This window comes from Malaclemys terrapin, chromosome 8, assembly GCF_027887155.1.
Source record: "Malaclemys terrapin pileata isolate rMalTer1 chromosome 8, rMalTer1.hap1, whole genome shotgun sequence".
NCBI lineage: Eukaryota > Metazoa > Chordata > Testudines > Emydidae > Malaclemys > Malaclemys terrapin.
The window spans coordinates 71,932,227-71,956,284 of NC_071512.1; the positions used below are offsets into that span (position 1 = coordinate 71,932,227).

At 39.7% G+C, this 24,058-nt stretch overlaps 1 protein-coding gene across 3 annotated transcripts in view; it reads left to right on the forward strand.

Moving 5' to 3' along the window:
* Positions 1 to 4,180, forward strand: part of OLFM3 (olfactomedin 3) — a 123,941-nt gene extending 119,761 nt beyond the window's left edge. For all 3 annotated transcript variants that reach the window (XM_054036489.1, XM_054036488.1, XM_054036490.1), the window contains 2 exons: positions 1,302 to 1,408; positions 2,734 to 4,180. In XM_054036489.1, the coding sequence (XP_053892464.1) occupies positions 1,302 to 1,408; positions 2,734 to 3,411 (785 nt within the window). In that variant the 3' untranslated portion in view covers positions 3,412 to 4,180. The remainder of the gene's footprint in view (positions 1 to 1,301; positions 1,409 to 2,733) is intronic.
* The last annotated feature ends 19,878 nt before the right edge of the window (positions 4,181 to 24,058 follow it).

Below are 24,058 nucleotides of genomic sequence, written 5' to 3' on the forward strand. Positions count from 1 at the left end.
AATGTTTCAATATTTACATTCAGCTGGAATATCATTTTTTCCCAAACTTGCAGGGTCACTTATTCATCTACACCATTCTATGATAGTAAGTCTTTTGGCCATATAAATTTAGAATAAATTCCCTGTGAGCTTTGTTGGTAATAGGCATGTTATTAATGTCCCCTAAAATATAGATTTTTGGATTATTAGGAAGGTCAGCACTCAAGATCAAATTGACTCTCATTATTTCCTCCCAGACAGTCTAACAAGGGACAGCATGGTGGATTAGATGTCCATTGATGTGGTGACAGTTCCAGAATAATTCTCATATTTACTTTCTTCATTTATGGTGTTTTTTGCTGATTACTTTGCTCGTAAACCTATGGTGGTTTTACACATTCGAGTCTATCTCTGTAACTGTTATCTATGGTATATTGGAGTTAATTATATTATAACTTGGATTATTATTCCAGATGCTGCTATGGAGTTGAGTGGATTGTGTGGGGAGAAATGAGAAAATAATGAACTGTGAATTGTCGCATAAACTAACAGCAGGGATGAATCAGGGATGTTGGGGCATATGGATGGGATTTTAGATCTGCCATTTTCAGTTCTCTAAAAATGAAATCCGCTCCACTTGCCTGAATCTTGAGTTGCACAAGGTATTGGGGAGACTGATAACAATGGGATTAACTCACATTAGTAGGCATTAATGCCAGTAACGTTTGCAGGATAGAGCTGTTAGTGCTTAGACAATCCACGACAGCAGGAGCTCAAACATAGCTTCTTTTGTAATCCTCACTGAGATGTAAATTGAATATAATTTTGAAGAAAGTCAATTCAAAATCTTTAAATTTATTCATATTTGGATTATGCAATACTGGAATCTGCATCAGAATTTTTTTATTTCCCTTTTCTCCTCTGACGTGTCAAGTTGTTAAGGAAGGGATAGATTTCTCAAATCCATTTGGAGGCAACACTAGCTTCTGGCTTTTCTGAGTCTGGTGGGGGAGATATTTTAATATATTTTATCTTATTTTGTTTGAACCGAAAAGATAATAAAGATTCTGAAACATTTTTATAACTTTTCTAAAAAATCCCTGTCTCCCTTTTCAATGGAAAAAATGTAAACTACCGATGTTCATACACTGAGGATGAAGAGCTATTGTCAACCGGCCTCCGTACATCCTGAAATCATTCTGTGGTTTATAGCAATTAGTCTTGTTCTCTAGACAACTCTTTGACATCAGTCAAAATATGGTCAGGTTATGTTTAAATTGTTTGCGGCTTTCATAAGAGTGCATTTGTTTTTCTAATTTCAGCATGTGGCAAATTGATGAAAATTACAGGCCCCATTACAGTCAAGACCTCTGGAACCCGATTTGGAGCCTGGATGACAGATCCTTTAGCATCAGAAAAGAATAACCGAGTATGTTGCGGCATTGAATATCTTTCTGTTCTTCTGATATTTTATTTGCATTTTTAATTTTTACAAGGGGATAATTTCCCTACATGAGATTTTACCACGTAACATTTATTTCTTGTATTCCCTGCATTTTCATATTCTATATTTTGAAGTACTTTAGGGAAAAAAAGGGTAAACCATCCTCCTTAATAAAATTATTCAACCATATTGCATATTTTCATTAGTTTTAAACTGCTTGTTTTGGGGAGGATGCATACTAGTCTGTATTCTGTAAACAAATACACATTATTTTCTTTCTTTTCATTATAGTTTCTTCAGTGGACATCTTCTAAGGACCCAATCCTGTAAACAGTTATTCATGAGTAACTTTACTCATGTGGGTAATCTCACTGATGTCAATGAGCTTCCTACATGCGTAAACTAACACATGCTTGCAGAGTTAGGCCCTCAATGGGGTTTATCCAGGTCTTTACCTAATAAGGCCAATACTAAAAAATCAATGCACTTGGGTATGCTTGATTTCAGTCAGAGCTAGTTGAAATAAGGTAAGTATGTGTCACAAAAATTATCAACAAAATTTCATTTTGGGGGGAGTTTTCCAAATTTTCAGCAAAAAGAAAATTTTTGTTTGTTTTTATTTTTTTTTTTTTTTATTTCTTTTACTTTCTCTTCCCTCCCCCCTTATCACGAGCAAAAGGGGGGAAAGGTGGGGAGTGAAATAAAGTAATAAATGTAGACGATAAAATGGGAGAGAAAGGTGATGGGGAACCAAAAAGTGGAAAAATCAGTAAGATACAAAAAAAAAAACAGAAAACACATTTTCATGGAAAATTCTCATTCCTGAAAATATGCCATTTTTCAACAAGTAAAGTTTCAACTGAAAAATTCCAACCAGTTCTAATTCTGGGTGTGACTCAAAGGTTCGAGTCACACTCAACTTTCCTTCCATCTTTGGGATTTTCACAAATCTGGGCACATCATTAACAATACTAATGACCCCTTGAGCCAGAGGGCCAAGCTATGAGAACACTCTCAAAGCAAACTTCTCTGACCCTGGCAGACATTGTTGTGAAAGCAGCCTCAGAGAGGCTAAGTAGGTTCTGATCCAAAATGCTAGTGTTACTAATGTCTTTGCAACAGAATAAATATAGGTTTCAGAATAAATATACAGACACATCCTTCACTTCTGTAGGTTTTATGAGCAAGTCTAGTAACTTATAATGCCACAGGATTTCTGGAACATATTTTAAAATGTACTCAGAATACAGCATGATCAGCCAAGGATTCTATTTCAGTAGTTCACAGCCTATTCTTTATTTTTCTTTCAGGTCTGGTACATGGACAGTTATACTAACAATAAAATTGTCCGTGAATACAAATCAATCACAGACTTTGTCAGTGGGGCTGAATCAAGAACATACAATCTTCCATTCAAATGGGCAGGAACCAATCATGTTGTCTACAATGGCTCCCTCTATTTCAACAAGTATCAGAGTAACATAATCATCAAATACAGCTTTGACACAGGACGGGTGCTTGCACAGCGTAGCCTGGAATATGCTGGCTTTCACAATGTGTACCCCTACACTTGGGGCGGCTTCTCAGATATTGACCTGATGGCAGATGAAATTGGGCTGTGGGCCGTATATGCTACTAATCAGAATGCAGGCAACATTGTTATCAGCCAGCTAAACCAGGATACGTTAGAAGTGATGAAGAGCTGGAGTACAGGCTATCCAAAGAGAAGTGCTGGGGAATCCTTCATGATCTGTGGAACTTTGTATGTTACCAACTCACATTTAACAGGAGCCAAGGTCTACTATTCTTATTCCACGAAAACCTCCACTTATGAGTATACAGACATTCCATTCCATAATCAGTACTTTCATATATCCATGCTTGACTACAATGCAAGAGATAGAGCTCTCTATGCCTGGAATAATGGACATCAGGTCCTGTTCAATGTCACCCTTTTCCACATTATTAAGACTGAAGATGACACATAAACTTGTCTCTCCCCCTCCTCCCCCCCCCCCCCCCGCACACTTCAAAAGTGTCATTTGTGATAAACTCTAAAACATCCTTCTGGATTTCTTTTTATTTAAGTTCTTTTTCATTAAAAAATGAAAGCATTTTCTACTGTGCAATGTGTTCCAAATATGGCTGAGCCTGTCAAAAATGACCTGTTGGAAATACAAGCATCCTAACTCTTGAAAAAACAAGGCCTGCCATGACCTTGTCATGAAAAGCACTAAAGAGAGTTTAAGTGGCTAAAGACAGTTTTAAAAAGATTATGATCTGCCTTATATTAGAGTCAGAGACTAATGGTGGCTTAAATGCATGAATGTCTTTTTTTACCTTATGTCTTTTTTTAATCTGTCTATTGCTCAAAATCAGGAAATATTTTGGTAGCAATCTGAAGCATAATGCACATAATTCTTATTTATTCCAAGAGAAAGATTTTAGGGATTTGATTTACTTTGAAAAAATGTATATGATTCATTTTGCCATCACACAATTTCTGATGCGGTGCTGTACAGTATGTTTTAAACTCACTTGCAGTTTATCGACAATATGTATTTCTACCATTGTAACCACCATTGTGCAATTGTATCTCTTCACTTCCGTGAAAGTAAACTAAGTACTATTTTTTATAAAATATATTGAAGTTTAATCACAGTTCTAAACATGGGTCAATTTAAAATTTTATCAAACACATGACAACAGGTTCCCGACTTTTGGCTGGTAGATGCACACACACACACACACACACACACACACACACACACACTTGGGGCATGCAAGCAAATCAGCACTATCAGCCTATATCCTCTTGTGCCAGTCTCTGTTGCCACCATCAATTGTCTTCCCCATTTTCTCTCTCCTGCCATTTTCTACCTTTTCTTCCTCCCAATCATTTTCTTTTTGATGTATTTTTTCACTCTCTAATTTTGGGTGTTATTTTCCTCTCATGTTTTGTAGATCTCCCTATCTGTAGCAGAAAGCTACATGCTGCTTTCTGTGACCTGTCTATGGGTTCCTCCTTTGGGGACAGGCTTTCAAGGCTTATGTGAATACTGCAGGATCAGAGGAGAGATACTTAGGACTGTATGTGGGCTGCTGCCTCAGCCTGCACTCCTATATGTGTGAGCTGCTCCTCTGGCTGGCTGTAATAGAGGCCACTGTAGAAGCAAGGATGGAAGGGAGGTGGCTTTCCTGGATCTGCCAACTTCATTACCTACAATAACAGGAGCACATTACCACTGAAGGAAGGCTTGTCTGGGCATATAGCAGTTCAAAAAAAGCAGCAGCAAAGTGGTCCAGCATGACATCTCGTATCCAGCATGATAGTTTCCCTGAGAATGCCAACTACAACATTAAGCATGAACTCTCCTGTTACTGAGAGGTACATACATTATTAGATGCTCTCCTGGTCTATTACTTTAAATGGGAAATATATTGCATGGCTAAAAAAACTGCAACAGATACTTTGCAAAAAATTTAGATATTGACTGAAATAGTATTGCTGCCTCTGGTCAAAAACTGATTCTCTTGAAAGCAAGTTTTTCATGAAATCTGTGATTTTTACTAATATTACCAGTTTCAAAATTGTGAAGGTGGGATGGGGGTTGTTTGTGGAGGATTTATTTACTTATTTTTGCAACTGACATGGTATAAAAGAAAAAAATGCTATATAACATGAAGAATGATACAGAATTATTTTACGTTACCATGATGCATATCACAGATTATGAAAGCCACAAGTCTGCAGTACAAAACTCAAAGGCTCTGTTCCCCCAAAATGTGTTTAGAATAAACACCTTTTTTCAAATCCTTTTAACCAGAAAATGGAAAATGGGGAGGGGGAGGGACTCACAAATCTTTTTTATGAACAATTTGTTCTTTTGTCAAAAAATTACAAAATTTGCTTTTTTACCAGATCTATTTTGAAGCTATTTCACTTGTTAATTCTACCTCCAACAAACCAATTGAGATCAGTTTTTTCCAAATGTGTTAACTTCTTAAAGTATATTTGGTCTCGAAGCGTGTCTGTTGTGCAATATGTAAGCACGCAAAGAATGAAATAATAGTGTGCCTTTTTTCTAACTAATTGGAAAAAAAAATAAAATGCTCATGGGGTGTAAAGAGTTGAGAAAAAAAACATGTTTGCCAATAGATGAAAGAGGAAGATTGCTGCCCAGCCACCATTTTTTCTCCCTCCTCCTGCTGGAAAAGCAATGGGAACTCTTCAATACCAGTTACTCTGAGTGTTGGGGTCACTGGATCCATGTAAATACAGACTGCATAGCCCCTGCCCTAACCCACCTCCATCACAATCTTCCACACCAGCCTGTGTGAGGCTGTCATGGAGATCATCTCCGGTACACATAAAGGGTGGGCTGTACAGATTGTCAAAAATGTATTTCATTTCTATGAAAATGTTTTTGGCTGAGTTTTTCAGGTTTTTTCCAAAAAACTAAAGCCAAAATATTTTTGGTTTCTGTTAAACGGAAAATTTAAACATTCTTGGTTCTCAGCTGTTGAAAACTGGAAAAACAAAAAACAAAACAGCTTTTGTTTCCCCACAAAACCTACCCAAATGTAAACACAAATGGAAATTTGCTCATAAAAATTGCTCTTCAGTCAAAAAAACCCTTTTGGTCAAAAAGTTTTCAAGCAGCTCTATTGTTCAGACTCCCCAGTCCAGCTAGTCCATGCACACTCAACCTGCACAGCAGCTAGGGCTTAAGTCATGTAGAGGGCCCTCTGAATCATGGGGGAATTTTACCCCAATTCTTGTGAAAAATTCTTGTTCTGCAGATTCTCTAATGGAAATTCTGTAAGTTCCATTAGGATTCTTTAACTGCTGTCCATTTGCTACACCTGGTCTTTATTGGTTTCTACTGGTCTCTGTTCATTTCCACTTAATGACTAGGAGTCCCAAGTACCAGAGAAATGGGCTACTGTTTCAAAACCTAATTGCCAAATGGAACCTGTAGGAACCACTAGAATCTCCACTGTGGTTGTTCATGAGGACATGTGGTTGTTCATTGCAAATATTTGATATTCCAAATTAAAAACTTAAACTTTATTCATGTTGACTGAACACACAGATTACCTGGTATCTTTTTGCTTCATGACTGCGTGACACAACTCTTAGAATCCAGATTTGGTACAAATTCTCACATTTACAAATGCAAAGTTCTCTTTCTGCAAATATTCACCAATGTTCACATGCAGTTGCTGTTCCCACAAACATTCCCTCAATCAACCTCATTTGCTAGAATGTCTGGGGAACACAAACACAAAAAAAGACATGAACACAATCAAAGCAAGTTGTAAAGCAATGTTTGTGAATCTTTTTTTCCAAACATTCACCTAGTCGTACTGATGTGAATGTGGATGGATATTTGTATTAAACTGTTACAGGTAAACCCAGCCTTTCTTTAGGAATTATAGCACCATGTTAGTGTCTGAGGTAAACTGCAAATTGCTCTAGGAGCAATACCTCTCACAAATGTCATATTTAAAAAACAAAAGTTAGTATAGTGAGAAGTGAAGCTTCTGTTCATCGAATTACCACAAAACACAATTAATTCTTGTGCCAATGACATGTGAGGAGCAGCTCTTTTGAGAACAATGGTTACTGCATGGTAAATCAAGGTAACATTGCCATATTTCTACATGAGAACAAAGTAACTTCATATGGTGTCAGAAACACAAATTTTCTTTGTAGTGTTGTTGTAGCCATGTTGTTCCCAGAATATTAGAGAGACAAAGTGGGTGAGGTAATAATATCTTTTATTGGACCCACTTCTGTTGGTGAACAAGACAGGCTTTCCAGCAACACAGAGCTCTTCTTCAAGTCAAGAAGGTGAAGAGGGGCTCTGTGTAAACATGAAAGCTTGTCTCTTTCACCAGCAGAAGTTGGTCCAATAAAAGATATTGCTTCCCCGACCTTGTCTCAGAAATACAAATAGATAACAGCAACAGCTATTAGTAACTATGAGCCAGATTTTGGTACCCTAACTCATTTTAAGTAGTACTTTGTTTCATGAGGGGCCCACTATAGTCAATGGGACCATTTGGGGAATAAGGCACTATTCACTGAGAGTAAAGGTGTCAGAGTCTGGTTCTAACTGGGAAATAACCATGCAAGAAAGATGCCGCTTCCTTCTGGTTGTACCATCAGTGCTCATTTTTATGTGAATCACTATTGATTGCCTGAATTTCTTTCTCATATTACTGTATCAAAAGGAATATTTTTTAAAAACTAAAGAACAGGGTCATTTAATACATCAGAATTGGAATTTAAATTGTTCTCCAAATTCAGCAGCACAAATGGAAAGTGTCCGTAATATGGCAGAAACCCTTAGCAGAAGTCCTAAATATTATCAAATAGAGTTTTATTCTCATAGTAAAGATCTAGATTTACTGACATATAGAGGTATTGGTACTGTAGAAAAAATCTCTACTGTTAAATGTGAACAAAATAATGTTAGAACATACTTTAATATCTTTGGGACTGATCATGGCCATTGATCCATGAGGGAAGAACATGCACTGATCACAACATTCCTGCACAGAAAGAGGTTTAATAATTCCTCTCAAAAGCCATGATTCTAGAGAGGAGCAAGGGACTAGGAACGCAAACCTGGTACTGCGATATCTCCAAACAGATAGCCCAGCCCCTCCACATAGACTGTGGGGTATGTGCAGGATGTGGGCGGTGGGATCCACAGCCTTTACACGGAATGGGCAAACCTTGCCCCCTGACAGAAAGATCAGGGACAAACCTCCACAGCAAAAACCTCCTGGAGATTAATCTTTCTGTTAACCTCCTCTGGCAAATTATTCCATTGGTAGGAGCATCACGTCCATTGTCATTCAAAAAAACTGTTCATCCAATCCTATCTATCACAGTATATTAAGCAGACGATGGGCAGAGAGACTATATGGGAGTCTATTTGGCACTGTAAGTACTATAAGCAGACGATGATAATCAATTAACAAAAACGTTGAGTGAGTCAGGATGAAACGATACTTCAATCACTGACTACTTATATCAGAGAATATTCATTTCCAGACAAGCTCAGAGGCACTAAATGTCACTCAGCTCAGTAGGCTGCATCCACAGCAAAATCAAGTTCATGGCATGATGTCTATTTCAAATAGACAACCACAGCTTGAATAAATCTGTTAGCTAATAATTTGTCATGATAATTGACTGCTCAGAAGGGGCTAGTACTAGTGCTCAGCAAACAGTTAATAAGAAATTATGTATCCATTGAACTTTATCTTTACACTATTCAAAAATTGTCTGTGAACAGACTGTGATTTGTACTAATTTGTTGATGAACATTTTAGGCAAAAAAAAATTACCTATGAGTTGCTGCTGAATTCTTTGCTGCAAGTATTGCTACGAGTCCATGGTATCTGCAATGTGATATTGAGAGTTTGGTAATCTAAATCACAGTATGCTTACCAGTGCTACCTTTGAAGCACCAGTTGTGGAACATAGAGTCTAATTCAAGGTCTCTGTGCCGATGTTCAAAACTTTCACTGGTTTGACTCTAATTACCTAAGAAATCCTCTCTCCCTTTATGTCCATGCCCTCCCATGACAACTACCTTCCACCAAACAATGAAACTCTAGATCAACAGAAGAGGAATAGTGTGTGCAGAAGACAGAACTTCCATGGATGCCCATAAGAAGTGACACTCCAAGAGGTGTGATAAATACCATTATAGTACAAATATTGATGTACATGACTTTTGTCAATACGAAGAACAGAGGGTCATGCATGTTATTTGTTTCCAAGCTGACAGTCTGGGAATTCCCACAGTCTTTCAGTGGATTCTCAAGTAGTAGGTTCACTAAGACTCTCATGCTGAGTTGGAGCTTTAACCCAGCTCCCTCTTTTCTTGCAAAAATATCTATCATTATTGGCATATCTGATGTCAAACGAGCTGAAAAAGCAAGGGCACATTCTCCTTGGTTATACATGCTCAGCTCCCATTGAAGTCAATGGGGGTTGCATGCTTGTGGATAAGGGCAGAGATTTAATTGTTAAGCCTTTCTCTAGTACCACTATGTGCAAGAAGCCTCTTTTTTAAAATAATAATTATGTTTATTGAGGGAATTGAAGGAGCTTAGCGTTTCCCCATGAGGTGCTCAGCATTTTATAGGAACAATGCTTTGTTTCTCTCTCTTAAGCAGAGAGAGAGAGCTAGTAAAGTTCATATTTTTCTTAAAATCAGAAATATCTGCTGGGCTAATAAGCAGCTTGCCAGCTGAGCATCAGCCACAGATGCTGTGGAGCATTGTCTATATTTATTGCTAAAGACGAGTCAATTAAAATAATTACATTGCAGGAACATTTAAGCAGCCCAAGTGAAACCAAACATGTTCAGGTTAAAAAGCATAGAGTTTGGAGTGCTGCACAGTATGAATGTAGAATATGATTAGATCAAATGAATTCTGCCCGCTGCCCCTGGTTTAGCTCTGTAGAAATTCAGGCTTCCCTGCATATCGTGCAACCGATATGCCACAGTCTCACAGAAAAGTAAAGGATACAAGTAAGAATGATGATTAAAAGGTCAAACCTGTATCTAAAATCACAATCCATTTTACTGGACTTTTCACATAAAATGGTGAATTCATATTGACATGGTACATTTTTCTTTTCTACAGTATGTACAGTCAGAGTCATGGGAGCTATAATACTCATTTCACTTTCAGCCTGAAGGGCACAGGAGTGTTCCTGTTGCTGTATACTGCAGGTTCTGTCTGGACCCGGAAAGGACATGCCTGACCTTTGGTCTTCTGCAGAGAGCACTGCCATCTGGCTGGCTGTATCTTCTTAAAAAAATGATCAAACATAATAGCCTCACAGTGGTTACCTTTCTTCTACATTAATGAAATATTTCTTATTAAAAAACAGTTCTCACTGTACAGTACTCACTTTATATTATTTTTATTACAAATATTTTCACTGTTAAAATGATAAACCAAAGAAATAGTATTTTTCAATTCACGTCATACAAGTACTGCAGTGCAATCTCTTTATCGTGAAAGCGCAACTTACAAATGTAGATTTTTTTTGTTACAAAACTGCACTCAAAAAACAAAACAATGTAAACCTTTAGAGCCTACAAGTCCACTCAGTCCTACTTCTTGTTCAGCCAATTGCTTAAACAAACAAGTTTGTTTACATTTACGGGAGATAATGCTGCCTGCTTCTTGTTTACAATGTCACCTGAAAATGAGAACAGATGTTCACCTGGCACTTTTGTAGCCTTCATTGCAAGATATTTAGGTGTCAGATATGCTAAACTTTTGTATGCCCCTTCATACTTCAGCCACCATTCCAAAGGACGTGCTTCAATGCTGATGACACTTGCTAAAAAAATATGTTAATTAAATTTGTGACTGAACTCCTTGGGAGAGAATTGTATGTCCCCTGCTCTGTGTTTTAGCCACATTCTGCCATATATTTCATGTTATAGCAGTCTTGGGTTATGACCCAACATGTTGTTCATTTTAAGACTGCTTTCACTGCAGATTTGACAAAACACAAAGAAGGTACCAATGTGAGATTTCTAAAGACAGCTACAGCACTCGACCTAAGGTTTAGGAATCTGAAGTGCCATCCAACATCTGATCGGGACGGTGTGTGGAGCATGCTTGCAGAAGTCTTAAAAGAGCAACACTCTGATGCAGAAACTACAGAAACTGAACCACCAAAAAAGAAAATCAGCCTTCTGCTGGTGGCATCCGACTCAAATGATGAAAATGAACATGCATTGGTCTGCACTGCTTCGGATCGTTATCGAGCAGAACTCATCATCAGCATGGATGCATGTCCTCTGGAATGGTGGTTGAAGCATGAAGGGACATATGAATCTTTAGCATATCTGGCACATAAATATCTTGCAACACCAGCTACAACAGTGCCATGCAAATGCATGTTCTCACTTTCAGGTGACATTGTAAACAAGAAGGAGGCAGCATTATCTCCTGCAAATGTAAACAAACTTGTTTGTCTGAGTGATTGACTGAACAAGAAATAGGACTGAGTGGACTATTTTTGAATGCAGTTATTTTTGGTACATAATTCTACATTTGTAAGTTCAACTTTCATGATAAAGAGATGGCACTTGTATTAAGCGAATTGAAAAATATTATTTCTTTTTTTTTTTTTACAGTGCAAATATTTATAATAAAAAATGAATATAAAGTGAGCACTGTACACCTTGTATTCTGTGTTGTAATTGAAATCAATATATTTTAAAATGTGGAAAACATCCAAAAATATTTATATTTATATATTTATATATTTATATATTTATATATTAAATATTCATATAAATAGTAATCTATTGTTTAATCATGCAATTAATTGAGATTAATTTTTTTAATCGCATGATAGCCCTAATTCATTCCTTTAGGATTTTAATAAAGGGGACTCTGCCCCAGAAGAGGCAGAACTCCATCATCTGACAGGATTATTATATATTATTAATTGTAATTATTAATTATATTATATAAAGCTAATTATTATATTCTGTAGCTATGCCATGAATGACTGTCTCCCCTCACACCTATACACAAGATTTTCTTAGTTCCAAACACTATGCTACATTGTCTACATATTGTGTATAAACTCTTACTAACTTTCTCATGAACCATGTGGGCAGTTTGTCTATTTGCACATATTCTGTCATATCACCTACGTGCTCCTTCCAAAACTTTTGGGAAACCCTTCCCTAATGGTGTTGGATCTTCAAAGGGAGAACTTAAGTAACTAAAGCAGAATATGGCACTTGAACTATAACAGGAGATTTTACTTTGTCCAGCCATGCTCCCTTGATTGGATCTCTGGGCCTGATCGCTGCAAGGCATAGCCTAGGTACCTTAGAAAATGGATGTGACTATATAGAGATGGTGCACTTCCCTTTACTAACAGTATCATTCTACATGGTGCTAGAGTTCTATTGTGACCAGAGGTTCTGAGGTCTTGTCCACATGTGGCAATTAAAGAACCCAAGGTACTTTTTGCAAGAATTAGAAATGTTAGCCCTCAAGGCCTGGTCAAGCTCCAACTCACTTTGGAATTTCACTTCACTCCCTGAATAATGTGCAGTGCTGCTATGCTCCATCAAATAGCTGCTGCGTTCAACTCCAGAGGTGGCTTCCTTTTGATGACAGGTGAAGTGATCCCAGTATATACCCTAAGTCCTTTCACTTGCAAAACTTCCATTGTTTGCACTGAACATATTTGTTTATAAAGTGCTTTGAAATCCTTCGGGATGAAAGGCTCTACTGTTTGACAATACACCTCTACCTCGATATAACGCTGTCCTCGGGAGCCAAAAAATTTTACCGCGTTATAGGTGAAACCGCGTTATATTGAACTTGCTTTGATCCACCGGAGTGTGCAGCCCTGCTCTCCCCTCCCCCCCGAGCACTGCTTTACCGCGTTATATCCGAATTCATGTTATATCGGGTCGTGTTATATCGAGGTAGTGGTGTACAAGACACTGTCTCAGTCCTGGGCAAGCAGCAGCACAGAGGAAACTTTCTCCTGGGGTGGAAGTAACTTACTTTGGACCTTTGGACCCCGGCCCCGCCTCAACTCTGCCCCTTCCCCAAATCCCCAGCCCTGCCTCCTCCCCCAGGCTCTCAAGCCTAGGAGGGAGGGAGGAAGGGAGGGGGAGACTCCGAGTGGCCACGGCGCGGGCGCCGCTTCTCCCCCTCCCTCCCAGGTTTGAGAGCCTGGGAGGGAGGGGGAGATCCCGAGCGGCCGCGGCGCGCGAAACAGCTGATTCGCGCACTGCTGCTCCCCCTCCCTCCCAGGTTTGAGAGCCTGGGAGGGAGAGCGAGTAGCGGCGCGCGAATCAGCTGTTTCGCACGCCGTGGCGCGCAAGCGGCAGCAGCAGTGGAGGTGAGCTAGGGTGGCCGGGGCACATTTTTAGGGGTGGCAGGGGAGGCATTCTGGCGCCGGCCATGCCGCCCCTAAAAATGTGCCGCCCCAAGCACCAGCTTGTTTTGCTGGTGCCTAGAGCCGGCCCTGAGCAGAATCCAGGCTCCAGAGGGAATATGAGGCACTCCCCCTTGACCTCACACGCATGGAATTGCAAAAAGGGGAGAACTAATGCAGCTGCACAGGGGTTGGGGGATTTTATGCCCCTCTTCGCAGCATAGGGCTGGGTCAGAGTGCAACCCTATGGAATATTGTTACTCAGGTAACCAGGGAGAGCCTACCAGCCACAGTCCTACAATAGGTTGTTCACACTCCTAGGTATCCACAAGAGTTGGACTGAAGGAGATAGCGTCTCAACTGAAAACTTCTGCTGAAGGAGCTTCCGAGGTAAAAGTCATGTTTGATAAAATCCTAATGGCCTGATTTTCATTTACTCTGAAGCCACTTTACCCTGCCAGAATGGTGCAAAGAGCCCTTTGTATAAGTAAGGATCAGACCTTACATATTTATTTTTATGGAGGGTCAAGTGTTACCCTACAAGATGAGAGTTTGGAAATAGTTTGGGGGTGGAAAATTACTTTTTGATGAAGCAGTCTAATAAATGAATTGAGAGCAAACTTCACTCTATTGTATTAGCAGCAGGTTTGGTACTCCATCCAACTTACTAAACTCTGAATAAATTATTCTTTTTGTTTTACCAGCATCACATCTCCCACACCCAAACCTCTCCAGATTCCTTTTAGTTTCAGTGTTTTGGGTTTAGTTTTTTTTTTTTTTTTTTTTAATTAAACTTCTTGATCACCAGTTACACCTGCTATGGCCTGGCTCATCTGTGGGATGAATTTTAATGCAAGCTTATTTACATGGAATTTGAAACTGCAAAGAGATTTATAGTACAGTGAGTATCATCTGGAAAAAGCTTTAATTTATCTTCCCATTTATGTAAAGTTTAGTACTAGTGTGCCTGTAAAAACTGCTGGGAAGCAGCACTGATTGTATTTCATGGGTTGCTACAGGAATGATTTAAACCAGATCTGAGAGGTTCTCTTTCCTTTTATTTATTTGTTTTTTAAGGAAATATTAAGGTCCTTCTCAGCAGTGGTGAGAAATTAGATTAGAATCATCTTTCACAATAGCACATTAGGTGTTCCTTTCCCCCTTCTGGATCCTACCCTCTAGGTGGTCGATAACATTTTTGTATTCAGGAATTCAGGCATCATGGTAATTGTGTATGCATCCTGTCAAAGGTGTTTATGCCTCTCTAGTTAAGTCTCAGTTCTGTGTTACACAATGCAAACAAGCCATTTATTCAGATTTCCTTCATCTGGGCAAATTGGGATATTGTCACCTTGGAGGACATTCTTGATTAATGATTACTTGGAGCAATCACTGTAGCACTCCAAGACACAAGTGCCTTTTCAGAGGAAAGCACATGGGATAAAAGCTTTAACACTTCACCTGTTATTGAGAAAAGAACAAACTATTTGACACTTGTATAGCACCTGCCATTTGAGGGTCTCACAATAATTTACAAAGGCTAATTAATCAAGTCTGACAACACATCTACCCAAAAGGGAATTACGATCATCCCCATTTTACAGATGGAGAAACTGAGGCAGGGAACAGTTCAGCCAAAGTCACACAGGGAATCTGTGTCTCACGCAGCACAGAAAACAGATATCCAAACTCCTAGGCCTCTGCATTACCCATAAAACCTCTGAAAGGAGGAGACAATGTCCTATGCAGTCCCCATACTTATTCTATGTTTCTCTTTCCTTCTTCTTAGAGACATAGGCTGCCACATACATCAGCTTTTCGCAGTGAGAAGTTATTTTTTTATTTGACAAATGCATTAAGGGAGTGGTCAGTAAATTTATCAGGGTACGTGTCTCATGGGGTAACTGCTTCTAAATGGTCTTGAAGGTTCAGAGGTGCTTGATGACAGTTACTCTATTCCTGCCGGGGGGAGTCCTAGGTGACTTAAACTACTTTTGTGCAGCCCATACTCTGTGGCTAGGCAAGAGCCTATCCAGTAAGAGACAGCGGCCTCCGTCTGACTGTAATTTATATGCTTCCTCAGGTCCTGGGAAGCAGAGACTACATTGAAGTGCGCTTGAGCTGAGCCCCTGAAATGTCCCCAATCCATCCCCTAAATCAGGGATGGGAGCAAGTCCACCACAGAGCCCTTACACAAGCTCTGTACTGCAGAGGGTATTTGTAGGGAGGCACCTTTTTCCCACTTTAAGGCCCATTTAAACTGCTCTGTCAAGGGGCCTTAGTGTAACTGAGAATCAAGCTCAAGACCTATGTTCCAGTTTAAGCCCTCAAACCAGGACTTGGCTTCCTTAAGTTATATAAAATTTCTTATTACCCAGGATTCAGAAAGCACACACAGTTATATCTTTAGATACAAATAAACCAGTCATACCTTTTACTCTGATCCACATAACATAACAGTAACACCACCATTAAAGTAATAACAAAAATAGGTGAGTAAGCACAGATAGCAGATCCTTATTTACAAGGGACATCTAGTCCACTCCTAGATTATGTCTTCAACCAGCTCCAAGAATGGCTGACTTCCCACTGGCAAATAGTTTCAACCTATACAATATATAGGTCCAATTACAAGGCAAACTGCACCTTGGATGCCATTTTAGTCTCTTTTGCGCTCTTCCCATAGGTGGCAGACCTGACTGTCTGTACCTCACTTTGGGTGGAATCAAGTAGTCCAATCACCCTTAGACTGGATCGCTGGGTTGCAGCATCCCTGTTTCCCACCCATATTGACACCATAGGTCTGTTTGGCACCTGTTAGCCCTTTCACTGTGGAGATGTGCTTCTTCAAACAGAGCATTATTTATTCACCAAAGATACCTAAAAAATCAGAGCAAAGGGGTAAAACAAAGGTCTACACACATTTCCCTTTACTTTACCCTTAATCTTTCCATGCAAGTTTATGTACATTTCAGCCAGGCCAGTTACCTCTATCTCTAGGTTGTAAGAAGGTGATTGTCCCTTCATCTCTCTCTGTGTCTCCTTGCCAGCACGTCAGCTCTTGCTGGCACTCCCAGGGTAGCCTCCCCTCCTTCCCAAGGCCAGGATATTTAAGGTTTAGGATCCACTTTGATTCTAGGCTTAGCCTTGAGAAAAGTAAGCCATTCCAGCCTGGATAGAGCCAGAATAGGAGGTATTCCCCCCAATAAAGAGCTTCCCTATTGTTTCTTCAAGAACTCTTGTCCGAGTCATTGTTCTTTCGGCTTGGTTCCTTTAACAATTCCTTTCACTTAATTCTGTGCATTCAGGAAGAATAATATCACACTGTGACCTAAGGGATCTTGGATATTTATTAAAAAAATACTTCTCATAACTCCCTCATTCTCCACAACATATAAAAAGGTACTTTATTTTGTGCTCAGAAAATAGCGATATCCACCTTCTATAAATCTGGGTAAGAGTAGAAAAGGAAAATACATTACTGTATATTCCTTTTAGGTTGTAATGCATTATATTTTAGGGATAAGGCTCTTGTCTTTAAATATTGTAAACTACAAGATATCAAGTCCAATTATAGCACGACCGGGAACATTTTGTCCAAAGCCACCTGGTGATTACATGGACCAATTCCCATTATCATACAGCAGAAATCTCAGCACTGACACTCACACAAAAGCTACTATGGCCACTACATTAAAGGAGGCCAAAAATGAGACAATTTTTAAATGGTCACACTGTGTTTTGAGACCTGACGTTGAACTTGGAAGGTGCATAGGCCTCATTCTGGTCCCCTGCCTAGAAATGAATTTTACCCTTAAATAGTAAATTGTATTCTTATTTCAATATTAATCAGATATTATTTTAGCAGTATAAAAATAACTATACATAGAACGGAATATCTAAAGCATTCACTATATCCATCCAATCAGAAAGACAAATAATACTGTAAAACTGTAATATATCCAAATTAATAAAATGAGCTCCGTTTGCTGTGTATTTTCTATTATATCCAGGTTCTGTAATAAGTCTGTTGCTCTTGGTGAAAATATTGTCTAACTTATTGAATACCCCGAACTGGGTTTTATTAAAACATAAGTAAATAGTGACAAATCATTTTAGTGGTAATTACTGAATTTCAGTATTTATGATGTGTCTATATCATTGTGAAATTGGATTTTATTTTTGTATGAATATTTACAAATTGTAATTAAAATGAGTCACAAAAAATTAGAAAATTAATCATAGCCAGGGAGTGCATTTATTCAAAGAAGTTTTAAAAATACATATCACCCCAAAGATACATTACTATGTAACATGAACCCTTTATTACAGACACAGGCACAGTTTGTCCAGCACTTTGAATAAACTGTGTAGGAAAGGTACAATATTAGATTTTAGGCACAGATGTTTTCCTTCTCTGCACAGTGCAAAGGGACTAAAGCACAAAATTCACATGCATAGTCAGCCTGTGACAGAGACTGACCTCACTGGTGCTGCAGCCTGGCAGTTAGTTCACGGGGTCCCAGCTGAGGCAGTCCACCTTTCAGTAGGTGGACTCAGCCCTCCAGATAGCTCACCAATTTAATTCACTCCTTTCCAGGGTAACAGAGTCCAACAAAATATATACAGTCCACAGTGATAGCTCAGTGGTTTAAGCATTGGCCTGCTGAACCCAGGGTTGTGAGCTCAATCCTTGAGTGGGCCACCCAGGAATCTGGGGCAAAATCAGTGCTTGGTCCTGCTAGTGAAGGCAGGGGGCTGGACTTGATGACCTTTCAAGGTCCCTTCCAGTTTTAGGAGATTAGAATATCTCCATTAATTTATCCCCACAAAAGAAAGAGGTCATCAGCCAACTTCCAGGTTACTGTGGGTGGCACACCCTCAACTCAGGGCTTACAATGTCTATCTCCTCCTCCTCCTCCTCTCCTTAGGGAGAAGAAAATCAGATCAGGGCTGCTCCAGGTGCCAGCCAGGGCTTGGGGCTGCACCAGTGGGCTGTCCAGCTACAGCAGGGGTGGGAGAGGGGGGCAGAAGAGGCAGGACCTCTGGCGGAAGGAGCAGAGTGGGGAGGGGCCTCAAGGGGGAAGGGGTAGGAGGTTAGCCTCCCCAAATGGGGAGTGCACACACCGCCAATGTCTCTTCTCTGGCCCCTTTTCTAAGGGCCTGGTATAGCTGTTGCTTGTAGGCCCCTCTGTTGCACTAAGGGCTCCTGCTGTATCCTTATTCAAGCACTCCTAAAATACATCTCTCTTCCTTTACTGTCTTCTCCCTTTCTGAGTTGTCCGGCTCTCTCTTAAGCTCTTCTTGCAAGTGTGGTGAGCCATAATCAGCTGGTCCCAGACCTGCTCCTTAACCTCTTTGTCCTAGTGTGGGATTTATGCCCCGATTCAGCAAGGTAGTTATGCACACACCTTGGAGAGGAATAGGGAAGTCATTGGTACTCACTTATGCCTTGAAAGGAGCAACAGTGCTCCTCCATAATGCATATTCCCCTTGTTAACCAGAACAACTGACATCTAAAAGATTAGTGTACATTTCCACTGCCTAAAGCAGCAGTATTTCACACCACAAATGCCATCACATGGATCACTGTGCTTGTGGTACAGGAGCAGCCATTGCCATGCAGTCATTATTCCACAGAAGCTGCCATTGCTGGATTAGCAGAGGTGCTGCTAATGCTGTAGGTGGGGATGTCTGAGGGATAGTACAGAGTCAAATGACTAAACATTGTATAATCTAAGAGCTATGGGATAGTCACTGTCCTTTCCTGTGGATCTCCAGCCTACCCAAGAAACTATGACTGCCATCCCCCTCGCTCTCTCACACAGTCACTGGCCTTCCTGTGTAAAGTGGATAACAGGTATTGCAAGTGTTCTGAGAAACTTCAACTGAATCCTATTCCATAAGAATATGCAGTTCCAGCAAAATGGAAATGCTTTGCAAAATCGGGTTGATTTTGCCAGAATTCGGTTTCAGAAGAAAACCAGATGGAAAAAAAAAGTTGACAATGTTCAAACATCTGATTTCAACATTTTCGAAACTAAACATTCCAATTTTTCATTTTAAAATGACTTTTCAGTTTGAACGAATGATTTTTTATTCATTTTTTAAAATGTCAAAATCAAAACAAAACATGTTGATCAACCCAAAACGAGCGAACAAACAAAATTCAGAGTTTAATTTGCAGAGGATTTTGAAATGTTCTGTTTTCACTCTAGTTTGGAATGAAGTCAAATTTCAAAATCTCTAAATCCTTTGGGAAATAGAACTTCCACCGTCCATACAGTTCTAATGGTTACCCTGTAAACCCCACAATTATGAAAATCAGTGCTCATCTTTTATATAGTTTCTCATGGGAAATGGTGCACAAGACTCTCACTCATCATCATTGTCTCCTTATCCCTTTGATATGATGGAATTCCTTTTCCTAGTAATAGTGAATGGTAACGTTAACAAAAACATGCTACACTGAAAGACCCTGAGGACTGAAGTTTTTTCTTTATTCACCAAACATGGAAGAGTGTTTACATATGTGCTGTCCATACAGAGAGCAGATACATAGGTTGTTATTATTATTGTTGTTATTGCTATTTCATACTTATTATAAGATCTTACAATGGTTGCAATACTGACAACCACTATGTGTTTGCAAAATCAGTATTCAAAGTCATGGATCTTTTGTGAAATGTTGTTACTAGGTCTGGATAAACCAGACTGGTAAATAAAGGAAGCATTGAATCTGCATCCATTCCTAAATCAAATTTGAACCCAGCCTCAGATGAGATTCTGAAATATTTGGATAATTTTTTTTCAACAGAGCCCAGAGGTGCCAGAGACCTAATGAGAAAACCTATTCTCTCAACTTTTCCAGACTAGTTTTGTAGTGAAGTGAAGCCAGTTTCTGAAACTTCTGAAACTGTTATCTCTATTACTAGAACTCCTAAGACATGTATGAAACTGACCTGCGTCACTACCATATGTGAGCCTCTACCACTACATCTGTCATGACAATTCTTTTACTTAGATTGGTTTGGCAGCAGGAGCCATGAGAAGTGAGAAATCCCCAGCATACTGTAACTAGGAACAGTTTATGAATCAGTCAGCAGTCCTAACATAGTGAGTTCAGCTAAGGATGATTGAACTGACTATGGTCTGCATAGTGATAACCCTGGCTCATTAACAACTTACCTCACATTAACTGAAGTATCAGCAACATAGAAGGGGTGGCACCACATGCAGTCATCACATTTGCTGCAGACATGGATCACTGGGAGAATGTTTTCATAAACAAAGAGCTGCAGGCTATGTCATTGTCCTCATCCTCCTGCTCTCCAATTCAGTTAAGAAACAACATGTTTTCTCTTCTCAGTGCTTTTCATTTTCCTCTAACTCCTCTGGTTTAGGGTTTTTTGTTTTTCTTCCCCCCCCCCCTCCTTCATACCATGCCAGTAGTGCTGCATACTAATGAGACAAGATCAGGTGACTCCCCAACCAGTCATTTGTTTAATAATTTGTTTATGAAACATCTGAATTGCCTTTTTCTGGATGCTAGATAGTTGAGAGGGGAAGGTGTTGTTCAATTAGCTAATGGTGCCCAGCTATGTCTAGTATTTCAGCCTTGATAGATCTGTAAAGTCATATTTATTAAAACTCAATTAAGCAATGATGTTCAGTAAGAAGACTAGGATCCTCTGCTTAGTACATTGATGTAGCTCAGATCTGTAACAAAACAAGACGGAGGTAAAGTATCCTAGATAAAGGCTCTGAGATTTTTTCACCTCCCCAAAAGGCTGAGAGAGCCACACAACAGCAGCTAATGTCTGCTGCTTTCTTTACATCTCCATTTGTGTTGGATTTGGTTCTTCTTCCTCTTTGTAAGGAACTGAGAGAAAAGCAGACTGCAAACATATTTACTTAGGCCAGGTCTATACTACCGCTGCCAGTCGATCTAAGCTACGCAATTTGAGTTACGTTAGTAGCGTAACTCAAGTCGACGTAGCTTCGATCTACTTATCACAAGATTCACACTATGCTCTCCCACCGACATTGCTTCCACCTCTGGTTGAGGTGGACCCACTAAATCTATGCCATTGCATCGATTGCAGCAGTGCTGATTTAGCTCCATAGTGAAGACAAGTCCTCAGATGGTAAAGTTAACTCTTTGGAGTAAAGGCCATTTTTTGTTATGAATTTGTACAGCACCTAGCACAATGGGGTCCTGGTCCCTGACTAAGCCTCCTACTATAATGCAAATAAAAATTAATAATAAAGTTAAAATTTCAAAGGAAAAATAATGAAACCCCTTGGAGGAAAGCAAAAGTAAAATGAAACACTATTTTTATATTCATAACCATTTCCCCCCCATTACTCAAGAAACATTAGCGTGGACAGGTTATATTCAGACAAAACTCTGCTTTGTATATCCTGCATGAATCCTGCCCTGTGAAGCTATTAGTCTAGGACAATGGTTCTCAAACTTGGGCCACTGCTTGTTCAGGGAAAGCCCCTGGCGGACCGGGCCAGTTTGTTTACCTGTCGCGTCCACAGGTTCGGCCAATCGCGGCTCCCACTGGCCGCAGTTCGCTGCTCCAGGCCAAGGGGGGCTGCAGGAAATGGCACGGGCCAAGGGACGTGCTGGCCGCCCTTCCTGCAGCCCCCATTGGCCTGGAGTGGCGAACCGCCGAACCTACGGACCGACAGGTAAACAAACTGGCCCGGCCCGCCAGGGGCTTTCCTTGAACAAGCGGTGGCCCAAGCTTGAGAACCACTGGTCTAGGAGATAATCAGGAAGACTGACCACTTACCTCAATAGTATTTAATGGATCTAATCAGGTGAGTAAGGAAACAGGACTTACTCAGATGTTCATTTATTTATCTGTAAGCTTCTCTCTGGCACCAGTCACCATAGGATCTAATCATAAACACACAAAAAGAAGCTGGTGACTAGAAGATTGAGCCCTTGGTGAGCAGTGCAGAATTCTGGGGGGGGGGGGGGGGAGTGTTCATTTTTTAGTAAGAACAGCACTTCCAAAGGATGGTGTGGTTATATCAGTAGACTTTCCAGAGCCTATATTTAATACCTGCAATTCCTGTATTGAAATCCCAAACCTGTACATTAACATCATACTAAGGCTAAAATTTGAAGCTGCAGAAGCCAGGAAATTCTCAGTAAAAGTTCATCCAGAAATCCTAATTCTCCACCTTTACTCATTTGAATTATGATAGAATCCTGTCCGATGTTGCACTGGACAGTAAGCTATACGGCAAAGTAAATCACACTCAAACTAAGACCAGGCAAGGACGGTTTCTACCTGACAGGAGTAATCAGCATTTGCCAAAGTCTCATGTCACTACACACCTAGAGCAGGTGGTGGAGCAGGTTTTGTGAATGGGGTGAGAGTTTCAACGTTTGCCACCTGGTCTCCTAGCCTATTAGGTGGAATGGAGGGGAGTGAGTCAGTGTGGAGATTTTGATTAATGAGCTGACAACTACATCAGGTCCACAAAAAATTAATCAGGATTTTGTACAATTTTATTATAATTTGTATTCTTTTGGGATAACTTGCTCATCTGCTGCTAAATTGGGATTTCTTTGGCCAGCCAAATAACCCTTTTAAATTTCCATATATTTACATACATTGACATACAAATTGGATACACTGTCATGTTTGAATATGGTCTTGTCCAGATTTAACTATCAGTAGAGTTATTGTTCATGGTCAACAGTGAGTTGAAGGGATCCAGCACCTCATATAGTGATGCTCAGTTTTAGTTAGGGCTCTCTTCCTAAAGCCACTTTTAGTTACTTAAAGCAAGGGATACTCTAAACAGGAGTATCTTGCGTATTTGTTTGATGCTTTAGAATGGTTTCTTCCATGCAGATTTTTAAAAAGACTAATCTAGATACTTCAGAATTTTATCTAGAACAATAAAAGACTTAAGCATTAAAAACTGTGTCCCCTAGATTCCTGCTACTACACCTAATATCTGCACATATAGGTGAACTGGATAGTTAGCTCATGAAGTAGGTCACTATTTGGGGAACCTTTTATTAAGAGTCAGTCATGACTCTGTATGATTCAAAAGCAGATGTTACTGATTATCAGCAAAGTGTTATTTTATAGACTGTCTTTTGATGATGAATGCAAGACTTCAAAAGTTAATTACTTTTTAACCATTTGTCCTTTATACATAAATCATTAGTAAATAGGCTTTGGGAGTATGTTAGCCAATCAACTTATCTGGAATAATTATAGGTTGACTTCTGGCTTGTCAGTGACTCTTATGGCATGTCATCAAAGAGGATTATATTAGTACAAATTTGGGACCTTTAAGTTCATGCCGCAGCATCCGTATGGAGGGAGGGGTTTCATCTTAGCATTTTGATGCACGCTGTTTTTCATACCCCCTTAGTTCAAACTGCAGGGTAGTGTGGACATATTCTTAGTTTCAAGCACAGCATGGATCAGGATTACAATCCCAATCATTTGGGAAACAGTTAGCAAGCAAAATTAAAGGATAATTAGGTGGGAAAATGTCAAGGTCACAGATTTGAACGTAAAGCTCAGTTAGTTACACATAAAGACTAAGTGTCCTCTCCGGGTGTATATAAAGCAGCAGCAACACACATAAAGACTTACAGGTCTCCATCTAGGCCTTAACCAATGCTA